The sequence below is a fragment of the Myxine glutinosa genome, chromosome 2 (genome assembly GCF_964187855.1).
Source record: "Myxine glutinosa chromosome 2, kmMyxGlut1.1, whole genome shotgun sequence".
NCBI lineage: Eukaryota > Metazoa > Chordata > Myxini > Myxiniformes > Myxinidae > Myxine > Myxine glutinosa.
The window spans coordinates 38747753-38769503 of NC_136262.1; the positions used below are offsets into that span (position 1 = coordinate 38747753).

Below are 21751 nucleotides of genomic sequence, written 5' to 3' on the forward strand. Positions count from 1 at the left end.
CCTGGGCAAACGCTCCGGGATAATATGTATATATATTGCTGCCCGATAAACGGGCTTTTCAGAGTGCCTGAGTGTTTGGTTTGATTAAAGCAACTCGGATGAATTCCAGCTTTTTGTCGCGTCCATTCTTCCGATCGACGTGGGAGCCCCAGCTCCTTCATTGGTGACCTACCGACATGGACACGGCAGTCGCCCTTAAACTGCCTACCTTCTGGGAGGCTCACGCGGCGGTTTGGTTCGCACAGGCGGATTCCCTGTTCGCCCTGCGAGGCATCACGGCCGACGACACCCGCTTCCACCATGTGGTAGCAGCGCTCGGTTCGGCCACCGCGGCCCGTGCCCTGAGCCTCCTCGAGAGCCCGCCAGCCGCTGACAAATACGGCGCGATTAAGAAGCTTCTCCTCGACGCTTTCGCCCTCCCATCGGCGGAACGCGCACGGCGCCTGCTCGACCTGCCCGAGCTCGGCGACACGCGCCCTTCCGAGCGAATGGACTACATGCTTTCACTGCTCGGCGAGCACTCTCCGGCATTCCTGTTCCGGGAGCTGTTCCTCCGTCAGCTGCCTAACCCGGTACGCCTCGCCCTGGCAAGCACGACGATCACAGATCCCCGGGCCCTTGCCAGAGAAGCCGACAAGATCTCCGCCGCAGGACAGCGCATCGCAGCGGCGACATGGGACCCACCGCCGTCCGACGCAACACCCATGGCGCCGGAGCACCCGGCACGGTCGACGACCGAACTGCCGACGCAATTGGCGGCCGCTACACCAAGCCGACCACCTCCAGCACGACGACCGGGGCCTCCACCTGACCAAGCGTGGTGTTACTATCATGCCAGGTTCGGACAGAAGGCCCAGACATGCCGACCCCCGTGCACCTTCGGCAGGCCGGGAAACGGCCGGGCCGGCGTTCATTACCAGCCATGAGCGCCGGCCACACGGGCAACTTACTGTTCATCACGGATAAAGCGTCCGGACGGCGCTTCCTGTGCGACACCGGCGCCCAACTGAGCGTCATACCCGCCTCTGACCAGGACAGGCAATCCGCGGTTTGCGGCCCCTCCTTGGTTGCGGCCAACGGATCGCATATCCGCACCTTCGGCCCGCGCAACGTCACCCTCTGCTTCGGCGGCCAACGCTTTGCTTGGACGTTTGTAACCGCAAACGTGCCCATGGCTCTGCTAGGCGCCGACTTCCTCTGCGCACACGGACTGCTGGTGGACGTCCAACGGCGTCGTTTAATCAACGCCGAAACCTTCAGCTCCCTGGTATGCACATTGAGCAGCTCCGCGCCGACCGAGCTGGCATGCGCCGTCCCGGCGGCGAACGAGTTTGCTCGCCTGCTCACGGAGTTCCCGGCCCTCACGCGGCCGACGTTTTCAGCCGTCGCAGTACGGCATGGGATCGAGCACCACATACCAACCACGGGCCCGCCGGTCTACGCCAGGGCCCGCCGCCTCGACCCAGCCAAGCTCGCCGTGGCGAAGGCCGAATTCGACGCGTTGGAGCACCTCGGCATCGTGCGGTGCTCCGATAGCGCGTGGGCCTCGCCACTGCACATCGTGCCAAAGCCGGGGGGTGGATGGCGCCCGTGTGGCGACTACCGCCGTCTCAATGACGCTACCACCCCCGACAGGTACCCGATCCCGCATATCCAAGACTTCTCCGCCCGTCTGGCGGGACGGGTCATTTTTTCGAAAATTGATCTCATACGGGGATATCACCAGGTACCTGTCAGGGCGGCCAACGTCCCTAAAACGGCAGTCATCACGCCGTTCGGCTTATTCGAATTATTGCGGATGCCGTTTGGTCTCAAGAACGCGGCTCAGGCGTTCCAGCGCTTGATGGACGGCGTGCTGCGTGACCTGCCGTTCCTTTTCATTTACCTGGACGACATCCTCGTCGCCAGCACGTCCCGGGCCGAGCACCTCCTCCACCTCCGAACATTGTTCGGGCGCCTCAGCGAGCACGGCCTCATCGTCAACCCGGCCAAATGCCACTTCGGCACGACGGCCGTTGATTTTTTGGGCCACCACATCACCAAGAACGGGGCCGTGCCGCTGCCAACCAAGGTCGAGGCCATAACCACGTTCCCGCGTCCCCGCACCATAAAGGTCCTGCAGGAATTCCTGGGAATGGTGAATTTTTATCACCGCTTCGTGCCCCGCGCTGCTCAACTCATGCAGCCCCTCTACGAAGCCCTCCGGGGCAAGCCGGCCAAGCACGACATCGCCTGGTCCGCAGCAATGGATGCGGCCTTCCAAAGCTCAAAGCGGGCCCTCGCCGACGCAACACTGCTCGCTCACCCGGTGCTCAACGCTCCCATCGCCCTCACCACGGATGCCTCCGACTACGCGGTGGGCGCCGTACATGAGCAATGGGTGAACGGGGTTTGGCAGCCACTCGCTTTTTTCAGCCGGCAGCTCTGGCCGAACGAGCGCAAATACAGCACGTTTGACCGGGAGCTCCTCGGTCTACACCTGGCCGTCCGCCATTTCCGCCACCTCCTGGAGGGCCGACCTTCACGGCGTTCGTCGACCACAAGCCGTTGGTTTACGCCATGGCCAAGGTCACGGAGCCGTGGTCGGCCCGCCAACAGCGCCACCTCTCCGCCGTGTCGGAGTTTACCACGGACATCCGGCACGTCGCCGGCAAAAACAACGCCGTGGCCGACTGTCTTTCCCGGGCCAGCGCGAACGCGGTCCACCTGGGCGTGGACTTTGCGCTTATGGCGGCGGACCAAACCACCGACACCACGGTGCAAGCCCTCCGGGCGGCGGACACGGGCCTCCGCCTGGCCGACATCCCCTTCACGGACACTGTCCTGCTCTGCGACGTCTCCCAAGGCCAGCCTCGCCCCATCGTGCCCATCACCTGGCAACGCCGCATCTTCGCCTCCCTCCACGGCCTTTCCCACCCGGGCCGGAAAGCTTCCCAGAAGCTGGTGTCGGCGCGATTCATCTGGCACGGCCTTCGTCGGGACGTCCGCGATTGGACCAGCACCTGCACGGCCTGCCAACGGGCCAAGGTCCACCGACACACCCAGGCCCCGCTGGCACCTTTCACCATGCCCGAACGACGTTTCGACCACGTCAACGTGGATCTGGTGGGCCCCCTCCCCCCGTCACGGGGGTTCACACACCTGCTCACCATGGTGGACAGGACCACCAGGTGGCCGGAGGCCGTTCCCCTCGTCTCCACCACCACCGCCGACGTGGCGCAGGCTTTCATCGCCACCTGGGTCACCCGCTTCGGCGCACCGGCGGACATCTCGTCAGACCGCGGACCACAGTTCACCTCCGAGCTGTGGGGCGCGGTCGCCCGCAACCTGGGGGTCAAGCTCCACCGTACTACGGCCTACCACCCCCAAGCAAACGGGTTGTGCGAGCGATTCCACCGCTCCATGAAGGCCACGCTCATGGCCGGCCTTCAAGACGGCGGTTGGGCCGACCGGCTGCCGTGGGTCCTTTTGGGCCTCTGCACGGCCCCCAAGGAGGACCTCCAGGCATCCACCGCCGAGCTTGTCTATGGCCAGGTGCTACGCGTCCCGGGCGAATTCGTGCCCGACGCTACCAGTCCCTGGTCCGCAGCTCACCAGCGCTCGGACCTCCAGGAGGCCGCCCGACGGTTTGCCCCCGTGCCAACATCCCACCACGGTGACCCCCAGTCCTACGTCCCCCCAGCACTTCGCACAGCGGAGTATGTTTTTGTGCGTCACGACGCACATCGGGGGCCACTCCGGCCACCGTACGACGGGCCTTTCCGGGTGCTGCGACGGGACGACAAGTCGTTCGTCATCGACATCGGCGGCAGGTCGGACCGGATTGCGGTGGACCGCCTCAAGCCGGCGCACGTGGACGTCGACCACCCACCATGGGTGGCCCTTCCGCCGCGGCGAGGCCGCCCCCCGTCCACGGTGCCCCCCACTCGACCGCCCACCACCACACCGGACCCCCTCCCACGACCCGCCAGGGGTCGCTTCGGCCGGGTCATCAGGACCCCCCTCAAATTGACCCTGCCGGTGCAAGTCGATTCTGGGGGGACGTGTGTAGCGGCTACCGCTGGGTTTTCACAATCGCCTTGCACCTATCAAGGACGCGGAGCGATCACCATGCCGGGCTCGTCCAGGACGCCCGGGCAGGCCCGCGCTCAACTTGCCAGGCCTCGGTCGGACGCCCGGGCATGCCCCCTCTCGCCTTTCCTGGGCAAACGCTCCGGGATAATATGTATATATATTGCTGCCCGATAAACGGGCTTTTCAGAGTGCCTGAGTGTTTGGTTTGATTAAAGCAACTCGGATGAATTCCAGCTTTTTGTCGCGTCCATTCTTCCGATCGACGTGGGAGTTCCAGCTCCTTCAAGGTGATACAAGTCAGACAGAAAGGTGCAGAGGTAGCACACGTACCTTTGAGCTGTCTATACCTTGGGTACGATCGCCAATATGACTACAACTGTTGGATTGGTGCGTCGCTGCTCGGGCAATGTATCACGTAGTATTCCATCCTTTGGGAGGGATCCCAAGCTGGAGACCCCTCTGCCAACATTGTGGATGTTAAAAATGCCAAGGTATTTTTTGGAGTGATCACAAGCACCCTGGCCAAATTCCTGCCCTGACGACCACAATTGAAACCGATACAACGAGGACAGCCATTGATAAGAAACAAAGACAAGTACTATTAAAGTGTGAGAATAATGTCAATAAATGAGATGATTCAAATGTTTTTAAAGCGAGGATCCAACTGAATTTAAAAAAAAGAAATTCCCAGCATTTTATTTTCCAGAATCTTGCGAGATTTTGCTTCCTCGTGTCACCGATGATCACGATCCATTACTTTGATTCACAAACATCTACTTACTTTGTTCCATATATGTTAATCAGTGTGCAAACCACAAGGCATATAAATAGAAACGAGTGTGCAAATTGTTTGCTCTCAATGTCAGGAAACTTTGTGAGGCGAGGCATGGCTCACAATCCACGGGCCTGCATAGTACGACGATACCATTTAGGAATTACACCACGTCGACGCTACCTTGGGATCGACAAGCTCCTGGGTTGCGTTGCTCCAGTCTCTTCCAGGAACACCCTGAAAACAGATACAGGTCAGTGGTAAAACCCTGGAAAGTTTTCCCTTGAATTACAGACAATTGCCCAAGCGCCAAGAGATGTTCGTGACCAATTTTGGCTGAAATATGAAGTGCTTCCATGAAAGCAGGACATCAAATGCTTAGCATATTTATGATGCCTGCTTGCTTTTACTTGGTGTTTTGGTTATAACTGCACCCACATTGCCACAGAGGCGATGAGTCAGCTGCGCTGCGTGCCAACAACTACGTCAGATCCAATAACAGTTTTCTTAGAAGTAGGCCAACACGTGCAGGGGTCATGGCCAAATTTAATTAATGTAAACGATAACCTCCCGTTGTCAGTCTCAAAGCATTCGAAGGGAAGGGCGTGGTGCAAGGGAAGCAAGAACCATCTCAGCTTCAAATAAGTCTTTTTTTGATTCCCTGTGACGTTTCCCGTAAATTCTAACAAATCTATAACTTCCTTACTCAGAATCTTGCAGTGATTTGAGTGCAGGCATGGACATAGGCCTCTCTGGTGCCCATGGCCTAAGTTTATCGTTAAATTAAAAGCTGGGTCGGTATATCTTAGGCCCATAAGACTGCTCACAATGAAAAATACTGAAATGAACACATTTTAGAAGAAGGACACACACACACACACACGCACACACGCACACACACACACACACACACCAGGTTCGGTCCAAGCAGGATACCAATGAGATCAGAAAAATTACCAAGTAATATCTCTGTAATTCATCTCAAATTGCAAGTGGATTGCTGCTAAAGCCAAACAAGAGAACCTTTGTTGTCTACGATTTGGAGAACACCATCGTCGCTGCCCCCAAAGGCTCACTCTGCAAAATTCGCCTTTTCCTCTCTCATTGTATCGGATGAAATATGACCCATTCGGGCTTGTTGAAAGCATTATGTAGCTGCATTCAACATAAACCTTCTCTGCATTGGCTGTTATCATTATGAAAATTAATTCCCTTCTCTCCTTGGGAGACTTGCTCGAGTGCATCGATGAACAGGTCCCTTGTAAAAAAAAGTACTGTCAATTTATCATGAAATTCTCATCAGATGTAAAGAAAAATATATATAGGAGATTGTTTTTAACAATGAACAACAAAAATCCTCAATGGGTGGGTCAAATATGTATATACAGTGCATTCAGAAAGTATTCAGACCCCTTCACATTTTTCACATTTTGTTATGTTGCAGCCTTATGCTGAAACCGTTTAAATTCATTTTTTCCCTCATCAATCTACACTCAATACCCCATAATGACAAAGAGAAAACAGGATTTTAGAAAGTTTTGCAAATTTATTAAAAAGAAAAAACTGAAATATCACATTGACATAAGTATTCATACCCTTTGCGATGACACTTGAAATTTAGCTCAGATGCCTCCCATTTCTCTTCATCATCTTTGAGATGTTTCTACACCTTGATTGGAGTCCACCTGTGGTAAATTCAATTGATTGGACATGATTTGGAAAGGCACACCTGTCTATATAAGGTCTCACAGCTGACAATGCATATCAGAGCAAAAACCAAGCCATGAGGTCGAAGGAACTGCCTGCAGAGCTCAGACAGGATTGTGTCGAGGCACAGATCTGGAGAGGCCTACAAAAAAATCTCTGCTTTATTGAAGGTTCCCAAGAGCACAGTGGCCTCCATCATTCTAAAATGGAAGAAGTTTGGAACAACCAGGACTCTTCCTAGATCTGGCCGCCCGGCTAAACTGAGCAATCGGGGGAAAAGGGCCTTGGTAAGAGAGGTGACCAAGAACCCGATGGTCACTCTGGCTGAGCTCCAGAGATCCTGTGTGGAGATGGGAGAAACTTCCTGAAGGACAACCATCACTGCAACACTCCACCGATCTGGGCTTTATGGCCGAGTGGCCAGACGGAACCTCTCCTCAGTGAAAGACACATGAAAGCCCACTTGGAGTTTGCAAAAAAGCACCTAAAGGACTCTCAGACTTTGAGAAACAAGATTCTGTGGTCTGATGAAACCAAGATTGAACTGTTTGGCTTCCCTCTTGAGCCTCATGAGCCCTGGTGTTGCCTTAGCCGTTAGGGTGCCGGCTTGAGATCCTAGGATCCTGCGTTCGAATCCCGGTCGATCGCTGAATTAACGCCAGGGGGGTTGACTCAGCCTGTCATCCTTCCGAGGTCGGCAAATTGAGTACCAGCTTGCTGGGATGAATGATCACGGTGTGTACCCCGGTTTAGAATAGGTAGAATGTATCCGTGCGCATCGGGAGAGGCGACCAAGGGTTGGCGTCAGGAAGGGCATCTGGCCATAAAAACATTGCCTCAAACAGGGAACCATGATTGTCATGGGGCCCGCAAGGCTAACCCCTGCTAGCCGCGCTTGGCATTTAATATGGAATATTTTTTTTTTTCTTGACTTGGGTTTTCTTTCTGAACTCAGTATATCAATCTGGTGAGTTTCTTTTACCCTTCGGTGATGTCTTTGTTGAAAGAACCATGTCACTGATTGTCTTTCGCAGCAAGAAGTCAATAACAGGATTATATCACAGGTGGCGTGACAAAATGTAAGGACAGGTACATTTGACGATTGGCTTCACAATCGGGTTTATAAGGGTTGTTGCGTTCTGTATTAGTGGAAAACAACTGCTGCACGTTTACAAAAGTTATTGCCGCTTCCTCTGGAGATGGTCCGTCAACTTGACAATGCTGTTTGTCAGGAGTGGTGGCTTTACGAAATTCTGGCATGAAACAGCGTGCTATTGCTCGGCAGTATGGCATCACTCAAGGTCAGGTGTCAAAGATCCTGAAACGAAATGCTCAGAGGGGTTTCCCTACTCCAATACCGAGGCCAGGACGTCCACACAGAACCACAAGGAGAGATGATCGCCAGCTGCACCGGTTAGTCTGCAATGGCCATACCAAGTCAGCTAATCGGCTTAGGGCTGAGTGGCAGCAACTGACAAATGTGCCTGTATCCAGAAGGCTAGTCAACCAACGACTGGTTCAAGCAGGCTATCGTGCCAGGCGTCCCTTGAGAAAGCCACGCCCGACCAGACAACACAACCAGCTCCGATTGCAGTGGGCCAGAGAGCACCGTCAATGGCAGCCAGGACACTGGAATCACGTGACCTTCAGTGACGAGTCTAGATTTCTGGTCTATCGTCAAGATGGCCGCGTACGAGTGCGCAGACAAGTGGATGAAGCCCACAACGAAGATTGTATAGTGCCAAGAGTCCAAGCTGGAGGTGGTGGGGTGACCGTTTTGGCTGCTTTTCATGCAGGGGGCAAAACTGACCTGGTTGTTCTGAATGGAAACCTGAACCAGTTCAAGTACAGGCTCATTCTGGAAGAAACATTGCTTCCATTTGCTCGTGCAGCCTTTCGAGGAAACTTTGTCTTCCAAGATGACAATGCACGGCCTCATCGTGCTCGCATGATCCAACACTTTCTTGCTGACCGTGGTGTAGAGCATATGGAGTGGCCTGCCATGTCCCCGGATATGAATCCGATAGAGAACTTGTGGGCAGAATTAACGCGTCAAATCGACAACTTGGACCAGCAGCCTCCCTCTGTGCATGAATTGCAGCAGGCTATTGTCACTGCATGGCAAGCGATTCCTGTCCAAACCTTGGCAAATCTCGTGAGCAGCATGCCTCGACGTGTACGTGCTCTCCTGAATGCTCGTGGGGGTTACACGAAGTACTGACCTGTAATTTTACTGTCCGTAATCCCAGTCATAATTTAGCTTTTGTTTTTGTTGAAATTTTTTCTGGCTAAAGTGCAAAATAAAGAGATACTTCTGGAAAACGTACAGAAGTTTAACACAGTACTGTCCGTGAATTGAGTTCGATATCAGTTTACCTCACTTTCAAGGATCAATTTATTTGCTTCGAAATGTCAAATGTGGTTTTTGTTTCTTTTAAAGGTCACATTAACAAAATCTAGAATAATTTCAACATAATTCCAAAGAACGTTTGGTTCTAAGTCATCTTGAAAAGTAAGTTCACCCCCACAAAAAAAATATTCCATATTAAATGCCAAGTCTGTATATACATATATATATATATATATATATATATATATATATACATATATATATATATATATATACATACATATAAATCCATATTAAATATATAAATGGATAGAATGCATAAATGAAACTAGTTTAATTGATTACAACAAGTCGTGGCACTTCTGTACAAGGTGGTGGTCCATCGCTGACCGACAAGGGGAATTTTCTCTACTCATCCTAAAGGTGGCAGCATTATACACAATATGGTCATCACGCAAGCTTTGTGGTGGCAGTGCAGACATCGCTGAGCCTGACGATAGTGATTAACACTGAAATTTAGCATTAATAATTTTCATAATAATAATCATGTTTTTGCATAACGCTGTTAATGCGCATGCATTTTGTTAGTTGGGAATTAATAGCTAACATGGGCGAAACATCCTCCTCTACTGACCCTACAAGAAGGTGGGATTAATTGGGGTTAGTAAGTGGTTGTCATGAGATCAAATAGTTTAATGATTACAATATTCTTTACAGATTCACTCGGTTATTCGCCTTTGGACCACGACTACACCCAGCAATGAGTTTTAATGAGCCACATCTGAGCTGCCAAGTTCTCTTATAGAATATTTTACCAAATAAGGTCGTAAGAAAAGTCATGTTCGGTTGCATTAAGACGTCATTAGCTAAATCAACAGAAGCAATTTGTTGAAGGGAAGAGTCTTTTGTAGTTGTGATATGTGTCACCTATATAATTCGGTCACAAATGGATCCTTGAACTCAAGAGACAATTCTGTGGACTACTCATCTCCAATTGGAATAAACACAAATAGAGGATGGGATTTTATCATTTGTCATTAACCTTATAAATTAATTAGAAAACTAAAAAAAGGCAAAAAAAATAGAGGACAAGGTTTACCGATACTATAAATAAAAAAAATGGTTGACATCCAGTGGACACTTTCATGGACTCTGGGTTATCTAGTCTGTGCTGCTCCTTCAAGGCATACTGTATTTAGATGGAAAACATTTGGTGTATTATCAATAAGATGGAACGGCTGTATATCCTCAACCACCCGATCGATAAACAGAGACAATCCACCCATAACTTTTTGAAATATCATGCTATATATCGTTTTTGGCCACATCTTTCAATGAAGAATCACTGAAAAAAATTATCGTGGCTGGATTTGGATCTTCACCAAAATCTTCACCAATTCCTCCTTGTCACATACCCAATCTGTGCACCAGGGTTGGTCAGAATCCGTTGATATATTTTTGAGATATCCTGCTCTCAAACAGGCAGACGGACAAACAGACAGACAGAGAAACAGACAAACAAACGAATAGAGGTGAAATCATAAACTCCGCCCACCTTTGGTTGTGGAAGTAAAAATGATGAAAATTACCCTTGATTAAACATCTCAAAGTATTGATGTTTCGTGCCTTGTCCTTACTTAGAGCAAAAAAAAAGAGAGGAAATAAAGATGTGGAGGGTTTTTTGATGAAGTCGTAAACCTACGATTATATCAAACATGATGAGTACCGTTTCCTTTTCTGGAGTGAAAAGGCATAGAGTGGAAGTCCGAATACAGGAAAATATGAACTCGGATCATAGATTACAGCAAAGAACCAACTCAAGTTTTCCAGTCTCAAGTTTTCCAGTGTCAAGTTTTTCCATTTGGCTAAGGAAGGGTTGAAATCCAGGAATCTAAAGATGCCAGACCGAATCTGGTTAATTGTCGGTACAGCGGGCAAGAGTGTACAGCCAGAATTGGTCCACGATCACTGGCTACCTGGGAAGGAGTCACAATAGGAACTCATGAACCACCAGTTAAGAATGAAGTCTTGGGAATCAAATAAATGATAACGAATTGTAAAACTTACCAGAGAGGAAAACTCAAGGACAAGAAAAGATCATTTGGAACTCAAACCCACTAAAAAAAGAAAAGATCTGCTTTGTACTCAAACAAAAATGACAAAAACAATAGTTAAAATGTTTTTGTTTTATTTTATAAATTAGTGTTCTCCATAGTCTCCGAATAAAAGTTTGTTGAAAATTTGTGACAAAAGCTCAAATGGTAAAAAGGTTAAAATATATATAAAAAGTATGACCTGGACACACTGAAGCTCAATGGTAAATAAAAAAGAACCACGGAAGCGATTCAATTAAACAAAAACAACGGCCGTTTTGTGCAGCATAGCGGCCGATAGGGGCCTATTTCTACTTACTGTGACTTTGTCCTTTGACAGTTTGACCCAATTATTAATTACTCTTCTCGATATTCTCATATTAAAGGTTTGTTGGAAATTTGATGCCAAAAATGTTATGGCCTGGACAGACAGACAGACCGACGCACACAATTCCAAAATCCAGTCTCCCACTGCGTGCGTGGCAGGATATTAATTTACAACATTCAAGGGTACTCACTGTAGGGCCAGGAGGTCCTCTTCTCCCCCGAAGTCCTCGCTTTCCCTGGCGGCCCTGATGGGACGAGATTCTTCTGTAAGACGTCACATATCGCCTTGTGTAGTAATTTCAAGCATGCACCAAATAATGACCGGAAGTACAAGTCATTGGAGGTGCGGTAGTGTGACATGCTTAGAAAGGGCTAGAAAATGGTTTTCCTTACATTCCTTTCACATCATCACTTACCTATGACTCAGATGATGTTGTCAGAGCAGATTTAAACGGGTTCTGTGATTCTTTCATGTTTAAAGTGCTATTATTATCCAAATGAACAATACATTACACTGCCTTGTGCACTGCACGAATTACAAAGTCTCTGCTCACAAATTATTTCCTTAATGATTGGCTATTTGCCTAATGGCTTTGTACTGGTCCCTTCTTTTTCTTCTTGACAAGGATATTATTACTGAGGAATCAAGCTTTCACCATTAAAGAATATTACATGAACCAAAAGTGTGATGGCTTCTGTGATTAGAAGATGAGCGACGCCATAACGCGGAACACCGAGGCCTCTCATGACATGGCAATGAGTGGCTTCCGACTCCTCTCAAAATCCTGCCTGCGTATTGATTCGAAAACACTCCAAGGGTGGCTATAGGAGATCCCGAAATTGCACTGCTTGCCTCGAGGCCTACACAACTTCCAAACGGCCAGAAAAAGTCCGCAGAAAAACCTAAGGAGATGAAACTCTCCTTAGAAAATAAACCATCATCGAATTTTCAAGCATTTCCATTTCGAGGATTTTAATCCACTTTTACTCAACTATTTCCTCAACTATTTCGATAACGTCCCCAATTATTTCCACCTTCTTGTTGAGTTGGCTGGGGAAAGTTTTAGGTCCAAGACCTTCACGAAACGGCCTTCTTGTACGACCGAGGCTGATTTTGGCAGGAATTTCGAATTTTCCGGCGATAACTCGACTCCACTTTGCAAAACATGCCGTGGGTTTTTTTAACCAGCTATTGCTATCAGGTGGGCCACCTGCCTTAACGTCCATGCGAAGGACGGCCATTTTATGACGCAACTCTGCTTTCTAAACACCAATCCAACAGTTTCCAGTCGGGTCAGGAGTCAAACCCAGACTATAAATCTCAAAGGTAAGTGCGGTACGCTATCTCTGTGCCATCCTGTCGACATTGACTTTTACTCAATGAATAAAGGCTCTGAAGGTTTTCTCAATAAATCTAAGTGGGAGGTTAAGTGCAAAATATCCATCGAAAGTTTCATTTGTGTGCGACAAGGTCACCGGAGGACAAAAGTGAAGGGAAATGAAGTTCAGCAGCAACTTGGAAATATTACTGTTCTTGAATGTTAATAAAGAAACTTCTGAGAATCAATTTTTCACCGTGAAACACACCTTTTTCATTTCCTTCCTTATTGACAATGGAAGTGTCAGTCATGTCATGTATGGAGAAAAGCCAATTTTGTCTCGAGGGTTAGAATACCCCCACAACCCCTTGTTTTTTCACTCCAGTTTTCTTGTGTTTCTAATGATGTCGTCGCTATTTGAAGATTCTTAACCTGTTAAGTAGTAATGGGATAGGATGGAAACCCGTCCTGGAATATCAATTGCCAATATCAAAATCACTTGTTAGTGTTTGGCGAAGCGATCTTTAGCTAAGCAACTGGAAAGGAACTCAAAAGACGCGCGACAAGCAAGGCAGGCATTCCATTAAGGATGCTGTATGAGACTGTGTCCAATTTTAAGCCTTCCTGCTGAATCAACAAGGAGGCGAGAAGATTGAATATCAGTCCGAGGTCTAACCAAGCTAGATTCTATCAAGCAGCTCGGCCTGGGAACAATTGGATTGAATATTGAGCTTTTACTGGGGTAGCACCATAAAATGGGAGATGGAATTTGAGAGGAAAAGAAATCTCAACCTGTTGATGGTGCAAATAATCAACTGGACGAGGACGCATGTTTCCACTGTCGGGCCTCTTGCATGTAGTGTAACCCTACGCGCATTGCGGGCACATCTCGCAGTGGCCGAGGGTAAACACTCCACGATGAATTTACCACCGCGAGTCGCTATTCTGAGAATGCACTCATGTCTGGCTGACGGGCAAGGAAAGAGTATCATTCATCGGAACGAGGGCAAGCTCGCTTACAGAATCATCAGGCTGTGCATGTACACAGGGTTTATGCACACAAGGTTGCACGTGGGTGGCGAATTAAACACAGAGCCATATTGCATCTCCATCACTACATGAAGTAAAGGATTTTCCTGAGCCTTGCCTTCTGGCTCCATAATTCACGTGCTGCGGAGTCCATCTGCGCTTTTGTAATTGTCTGCTTGCTCGTGTATAATGTTCTGATGTCCGAGCACATCCATCTTTGGACAGGTGGTCCAATGAGATGTGAGAAACGTGGCATGATGGGCCTTTGTTGAAAATTTCGATCATTAACAAACCATAAGAAACCCCAAATTCAATGGTTAGTGGTTCTTTTTGCTGTCGCTCCTCTGGTGCATCAGGGGAAGTGATGAATACATTGCCGGAAGCGTCTGTCAAACGGCCACCAATCTCTGTGGTTATTGAGGGACCTTACTTTGGAGCTGTGCAAGACAAAGATTTCCATAATTGAGACATCTTGTTAATTTGGACTGTATTTGGGATGGTTGTAGTGTATGCTGGAGCTTACATCAGCTTATTGTAAAAAAAAAAATCATTTTCATTGATGTCAAATACCAATAAATAGTCAAAACATGCTGCTGGCAGATGCGCTTACTCAATTATTGAAGCTGTCCTATTAGTTCTTTGTTTTTAGGCAATGTATTACTAACCCTAAACTTAATCCTAACCCTAAACCTACCCTGATACTCAGCCTAGAAATGGAAATTACAATTTGACCCAAGTTCTAACTAAAATGATGCTCTTTTAATGAAATAAATTATTTGAATATTTATATATCAATATCATTTTATGAATAATCAATTGATTAGTGGAGTCTACTGTTTAATTGAAGGGATCTGCTTCATTAATATCATCAATTAGCTGAAGTACCTGGTGTAGACCCGGGGAGCATGAGAGGGAAGGGAAAGGGGAGAGGGATGGAAGGAGGACAAATTTACCCATGCCAAGAGTTCTTCAACCTCAGTGTGCCCGGTAAAAAATGAAATTGCAATACCCTTTGCCACCACCACTAGGTGGCGCTACACAGTACACATTTACACACCCTGGCCCCCCTATCCTCTGTGTGAGGCTGAAGACACATAACCTATGTTACCCCCCACACAAGGTTGTATATGTACCCTAACTTTGGAGTTTGTAACTTAAAAGATGTGGAGAGAGAGAGAGAGAGAGAGAGAGAGAGAGATAGAGATAGAGATAGAGATAGAGATAGAGAGAGAGAGAGAGAGAGAGAGAGAGAGAGAGAGAGAGAGAGAGAGAGAGAGAGAGATAATACCAATAACTAGAGAGTTCATAGAACACTATACCCCTCACAGTGTTACTTCAATTTTAATAAAATAATGGTTTTAACGATCATTAAACAAAAATCCAAAAGTTTAGTGCTATTGAAGTAGTTCAGAAGCAGCCCTGAACATGACCATTATACACTACACCATTGAACCTTTATTTAAATCGCAATGCATACTGCAAAACTGGAGCTTCTTGGAAGTATTTAGAAGGCGATTTGTGTTCTACAGTTTGTAGGTATATGACTAAATTTAAATAAAATAAAGATTGTAAAAGTCGTATAAATAAATTAATTCCCGCTTTCACCGCTGTTTTACCCAGTGTCTATTACATCACCCTATCTAAACATTAGATTAATTACTTGTATCTGTTGTATGTGTCCTTTATGTCATCCTTAAAAACAGTAAGTTTCCTGTTTGGAATTATTTTAAATTTTGTTTTAACTGCCAGGCAGGCAGAGAGAGTAAAAATATCATCTCACTCCTCTGTGCGCATGTGTGATCGGAATGAATTCAAAGCCAAGTTACGTTAAAACAGCAAACTTGTCTTCCTATTCATGTTCAGATTCATGATGGGGGGTGGGGGGGGGCGAGGGAGGGGGAGAGGTGGGGGAGAGTGGCTATATCGCACAAAAATGTTAGTCAATGAAAAAATGGGTACGTGAAAACAAAAAGGCAGCTCTGTCTACTGTAACACCATGGCTTGCAAAAGCAGCCTGAATAGTGTTCACCAAGTGGTGGTTCACCTCGTTAAGCATATTCAAAATGGGTGTTATAACAAACACAAACTTCCGCGGCCTGGTGACTAAAAACAAAAAGGGAGCTCTGTCTACTGTAACACCATGGCTTGCAAAATCAGCCTGAACAGTGTTCACCAATCACTAGAGATGGTACATTTTGTCAGATTTCACTCCAGATTTGGACATTATTTAGTCTACAGCATACAATCCTCATATCCAAATCCAGATTTTGATGATATGCTTCAATTATGTAATGATAAATCAATCGTGTTTCCAAGGCAAGTCACGTTTGAGTAGGCGGAAACAAAATGGCGGCTTAAGGACCTAGCGAGGTGTAGTTTGATGACCAAGATGGCAGGCCACCATATTGGTAAGCCACCACATCAGGTTTTTTTCTTATGAGCACCTCGTTAATCATCTTCAAAAAGGGTGTTATAACACACCTAAACACCCAGTCCACCATACGCAATGTTATCATGAAGTTTAAGGCCCATGGCACTGTAGCCAACCTCCCTGGATGTGGCCGCAAGAGAAAACTTGATCGAAGATTGCAGCGAAGGATTGTTCAAATGGTGGAGAAAGCATCTCAATCAACTGCCAAACAGATTCAAGCTGACCTTCAGACACAAGGTACGACCGTTTCAACTCGCACCATCCGTCACCAACACAATGAAAGGAGGTTCTATGGTAGGAGACCCAGGAGGACCCCACTGCTGAGAAACCCTGACCTGAGTTTGCCAAAACACACCTGAACAAGCCAAAATCCTTCTGGGAGAATGTCCTGTGGACAGATGAGACCAAATTAGAGCTTTTTGGTAAAGCACATCATCTCTATGTTTACAGAAAACAAAATAAAGCCTTCAATGAAAATAACACCTTCCCTACAGTCAAACATGGAGGAGGTTCAGTGATGTTTTGGGGTTGCTGTGCTGCCTCTGGCAATGGGTGTCTTGAATGTGTGCATGGCATCATGAAAATCAGGAAATTACCAAGGCATTTTGGAGCGCAATGTTCAACCCAGTGTCAGAAAGCTGGGTCTCAGTCAAAGGTCATGGGTCTTGCAGCAGGGACAATGACCCCAAACACACTTCAAAAAGCACCCAGGAATGGTTCAAGGCAAAATGCTGGACTGTTCTGAAGTCTGGGATGTCAATAATTTTGTCAATGCCATTTCTTTTTATTTTCTGATTTAAAAGGATATATTAAGTTCTGAATCAAAAACAAAGGTTCTGTAATATTAACAGTGAAATAAAGAATTGTGGAGACCAAATACTTTTGTCAATTTCAACTTATGAAATTATTAATTAGAGAAAATTGTAAGTTATTTGAAAAAATTGCAAGGGTGCCAATATTTTTGGCCACGACTATATGTACATATACCTCGCTTGTTCATTCACATATTTGTTTGTGTTGGTTATTTCCCCACATGCTTACTGTCAGCATATTCCCCTTCCACTAACAATCATCAATTGTTCTTCCATGAGCCGAATATAAAAATGGAGATGTATAAGAGGCAATTCTGTCTCTCCAGTCTAGCCCAATGGATAAATGAACCTCTCTTCAATCTCGTTGACATGCAGTACCGCTCATACAGGACAATGACAAGCTAACACTCTGCTCCTTTCAATACCAGACTGTCCCTGCAGATAAAAGGTGCAAATGCTGTCTCTGAAGATGTCTTCGCTAGATGGGTTGTGATTGTGATTTCTTGCTGCTGGCCCAAGATGTAGCTGCACAGAAACTCCCTCTTCCTGCTATAAAGACATACCCATGAGGCATATGTCATTGCGCTGTCTATGCATCAAAATTAATGGATATTCTGCATAGGTGTACACTGTACATGACATGCATTCTCAAGTAATTTCACTGCATACGAATTAGCGTCTTTAGGGTTAAGTTTAAAGCGTGTTCAACCACCACGGTGTGTTGATTGCTGATGTGTCATGGCTCAGCTTCAGTGCCAGAGGGAGGCGTCCCTCAGCTTAGTGTGGCACGGTGCCAAAGGCAGGTGGAAAAAAGGCACAAGATTCCAAATATATGGAAGACCCTAAAACCTGCTGATAAAACGATAGCTCATCAGCAACACCAATGCAGGATCACCTTTGTCTAAGACCTATTGAGACTTCCCCTCAATTTTGTACTTTCGGCATTGCAAAGGTTTTGATGAATTCAAGCGACACTGACCGACCTTTGTCATATCATATGCCCAGGCATTGCGAGAGTCCATTTAATTATTTTATTGCTTTAGGCAGGTGGTGGACCAGCAGCTACAAGGGTGAAAACTGTTAGCTCAGTCACTACTCTTCTTTTATCTCAGACACTGATGAAGACCACTCCGTTTTGCATCTTCCGATGCCTAGGGCTGCCGGAGCAGTTTCTTGGCCATTGGGCACAATCCTGGATGGGTCGGTAATGACAGAAGTACTGGACCAAAATGTCAGTGAATTATTGTTTTGTTTCAGACAAACATTAGAAGTGGGGAAGGGACGTAACTTTCTGCCAAGGTGATAAATGTCTTACACTCCGAAAAATATCATAAACGACCTTACAAATCAGCTCGTCCATTTGTCATGTGACTGCACTGTGAGTGGTTTGTTGACCGCAATAAGGTCGTCGATTCCGGCCCTGTATGACATCAAGAACCCACCTTTACTCCACGAGGACCTGGCGGCCCACGGGGACCGATGATAACGCTTGGGCCTTTGTGTCCCTGAAAGACAGGAGGATACAATTAACAAAATGGACACAATAGCTTTATAACTCTGTCAGAGTGCTTCTCTGTCAATTTTTTCTCTGTCAATAGCTTCTCCCCCCGCCCCCCCCCCCTTCCCACGCCTCCTCCCCCCAAGCCCTCTCCCTCCCACACTTCTCCCTGCTCTCAAATGTTGTGGTTGTGTGCTTCCCCTTCTCTCCCCATCTTGTCTTCCGCTCCCTCTTTTTGTATATTTTGTTTGTCTGGTTGATTTGTTTGTGAAATAAATGTCAGCTCTTTCACGAGCCTCGATTCAGTATACAAAAACAAAAAAGAGTGGAGTTTCATGTTTTCAACAACTGGATATAATAGGAACAGTCAGAAGAGAGAAACAAAGGAAATTCAACTGTGACATAAACTGAGCAGGTTAAACCAAACAAAGTAGGATAAAAAAACAAAATAACAATACCTCAAATAAACTTCAGTTTTATGATAGAATGTTCCAGATTTTCCGTCCGTTATCAAAATGCTTTCTGTTTCTTTTAAAAGCATCCCAAAAGGCTCTTGTACATGTAAATAGCTTACAACCTCTTCCTCACATATAAGGAACTATGACACAGGATGACATTTGGCCCATCATGCCTGTGCTCATTTCGTATGCAGCCGAGTGGCTGCTGGATGCGTCATTACTGGGAGTGCGGCTGTGCCGCTGATGCAGTGCCCCCTATGTCCAGAAAGCTGGTACGTACTCATTTTGCCGATCTCGGAGGATGACAGGCTGAGTCAACCAACCTGGTGTTATTTAACGGCACTTGGAATAAAATAAAGATTGCCTTCTGATGGTAAATGCTTCGCAAGGGCACGGTGCCGCTGATGCAGTGCACCATGTTTAACGGCAGGGGCTCAAACTCAAGATCCTTTGATATAATCGAGCCACCTTAACCGTTAAGCCAACATCAGGTTAACTCCCATCCGATCTCCAATGGATAAAATATCCTGTGCATGTGTATGATATGGTCTGCACATGCACAGAATTTTTTTTTATCGATTCGTGATCGGATGGGAGTGCTTGTCACGCTCCACATGTTCTTTTTATTTTATTTAAATTCCTGATCACAATGTGCCTTTCTGGTTTCCTTCATTTGCATGAGCGAAAACAAATGCGTGGGTGGTAGACATGCCTTTGTTTCTTGTGCATTATGCGGTTTTTGCCCGAGTGAGACATAATCCGTGGCTGATGCTAACCTTTGATGTCAGGAGGCACTAGTCTTATTTAACAAATGATTGTGGTCATAGTTGGTTCGATATTGAAATGGTATGATGTATTCGCCACCCTCTCCCCCAAAAATCAACATCTATGTGTATGTGTATGTGTATGTGTGTGTGTGTATATACATATATATATATATATATATATATATATATATATATATATATATATATATATATATATATATATATATATATATATATATACATACATACATATATATATATATATATATATATACATACATATATATATATACATATATACATATATATATATACATACATATATATATACATACATATATATATACATATATACATATACGTATACATATATATATATATATATATATATATATATATATATATATATATATATATATATATATATATATATATATATATATATCCTGATCACAATGTGCCACCATATATATATGTTGTTACGGGTCGCGGACAAGATGTTACTTTGGGCCGAGCAGATGGTCAACCGCGACTGTTACAGGATCCCCGATTAGCCCGACTTCCCCCAAACGTTGACCAAATCGTGCCACAGGTATTCAATTTGGAAACCTCTAAAGCGACCGAAAGAGAAGGAAGAGAGAAGAAGACAGAGTATGGAGGAATAACAGGATTTATTATACACACAAGCAAAAAGAAGGAGCGATCAAGTTATTTACAAGCAATGGATGGAAGGAGCAGTCACACAGTGAATCGTTAGCTTATCTATGCAGTTTACTTAGAAACCCCAGGACAACATTCAAGACAGACGACGTTCACACTTACACGGGGAAAATTGCAGGCAGGTATGGCTTGAGGATGGATGGCTATTGAGAGGCAAGGGAGGTTCAGCTTCCACGTGTATTGCTGCCTGGCGCGCCCTTTTCGTGGCCTGCGTCCTCTTAACTGCAGCGCAGCTGGTCGCACGATGGCTCGCAGGCTCGGTCACACCTGCTCGTTCAGGCGTCTTCCTTCTCCCCAGCACCAAAGAGAGCAAGAGCAAGAGGACGGGGTCAGAGCAAGAGGACGGGGTCAGAGCAAGAGGACGGAGTGCGTCCCACGGCGGTTTATATTGGTTTCTCACCGAACCTTCGCGCACTTTCTTGGGGGTTCCCGCTCCGCCCTCTCTTAGCCAAACCCCTTGTTCTGGGTTGGATGAGCGGGGCCGACTTACTCCTCCCCCCTATGACGAGGGGGGCGACCCCCCGTCTTCTCTAGCCACTCCCCTTGTTCGTAATGGCCGCAAATGTCGAAAACCGGTCAGCAGCTGCAGGTAATGCGCCGTCACGTTGCACAGCAGTTCAGTACTGCAATAAACAGTTGCTGTCAAAGCTCAAGTGGGGGAATCCCTGGCACTTGAGCTGCCATGGATCATCGGAGGGGCCTACGCTTATTTCGTTTGATGCAATGCAGAGTCAATCTAATGGGAAACACATATTTAGCCTACATAGAATAAGGAAATAAGCTATTTAAAAAGATATATCGTGGCCTGTCTGTAGGTTCATGGAATTAACTAGGGGGACGTCTTTCGATCTTATGTACTCTACGAGGGCCAGTTAAAACACAGCAAACCAGTTCTCACATTCTTTACACTTTCCAAATTCGTTACACTGCACCCTCCTTTCTTCAGGTCCGTTCCCGGGCCTACAACTTTAATTTAGTGTGACACGTAGGTGTAGTTCCCTCTACTTTTAACCTAACCCTGAGTGTGACGATTTTAAAACACAAATAAGTATGTCCCCCTATTGCATTGCACCCTGTCTAACAGACTCAAGCCCACAGCTAACCGAATTACGGAATTGTTCTCAAACTATACATTTACGGTGGGGAGCATTATTTACAGTGACGTTATTTCTTATTTACAACGCAACCCAGGACCTGTGTTGTTTTCCTTTTTAGGGAACAAGAAAAAGAAATTCCTGTTAGGAGGGAGGAGACAGCACGCATTGCATCGATGCACCAGTACCAATACCACCAAAGCACCCAAAAGCACCACAAAGCACCAAAAGCACCACTCGGTGCACAGTCACCACTGTTCATAATAAACACAACAAAACAACTGGTGGTGGTCTTCTCTT

General features: G+C 46.6%; 1 protein-coding gene across 1 annotated transcript in view; it reads right to left on the reverse strand.

Annotated features, from left to right (window-relative positions):
• Positions 1-21751, reverse strand: part of LOC137421857 (uncharacterized) — a 193906-nt gene that overhangs the window by 61130 nt on the left and 111025 nt on the right. The window contains exons 5-7 of the mRNA XM_078772583.1: positions 18357-18419; positions 11515-11568; positions 5030-5083 (exon numbers count right to left, since the gene is read on the reverse strand). Coding sequence (XP_078628709.1) covers positions 5030-5083; positions 11515-11568; positions 18357-18419 — 171 coding nt within the window. The remainder of the gene's footprint in view (positions 1-5029; positions 5084-11514; positions 11569-18356; positions 18420-21751) is intronic.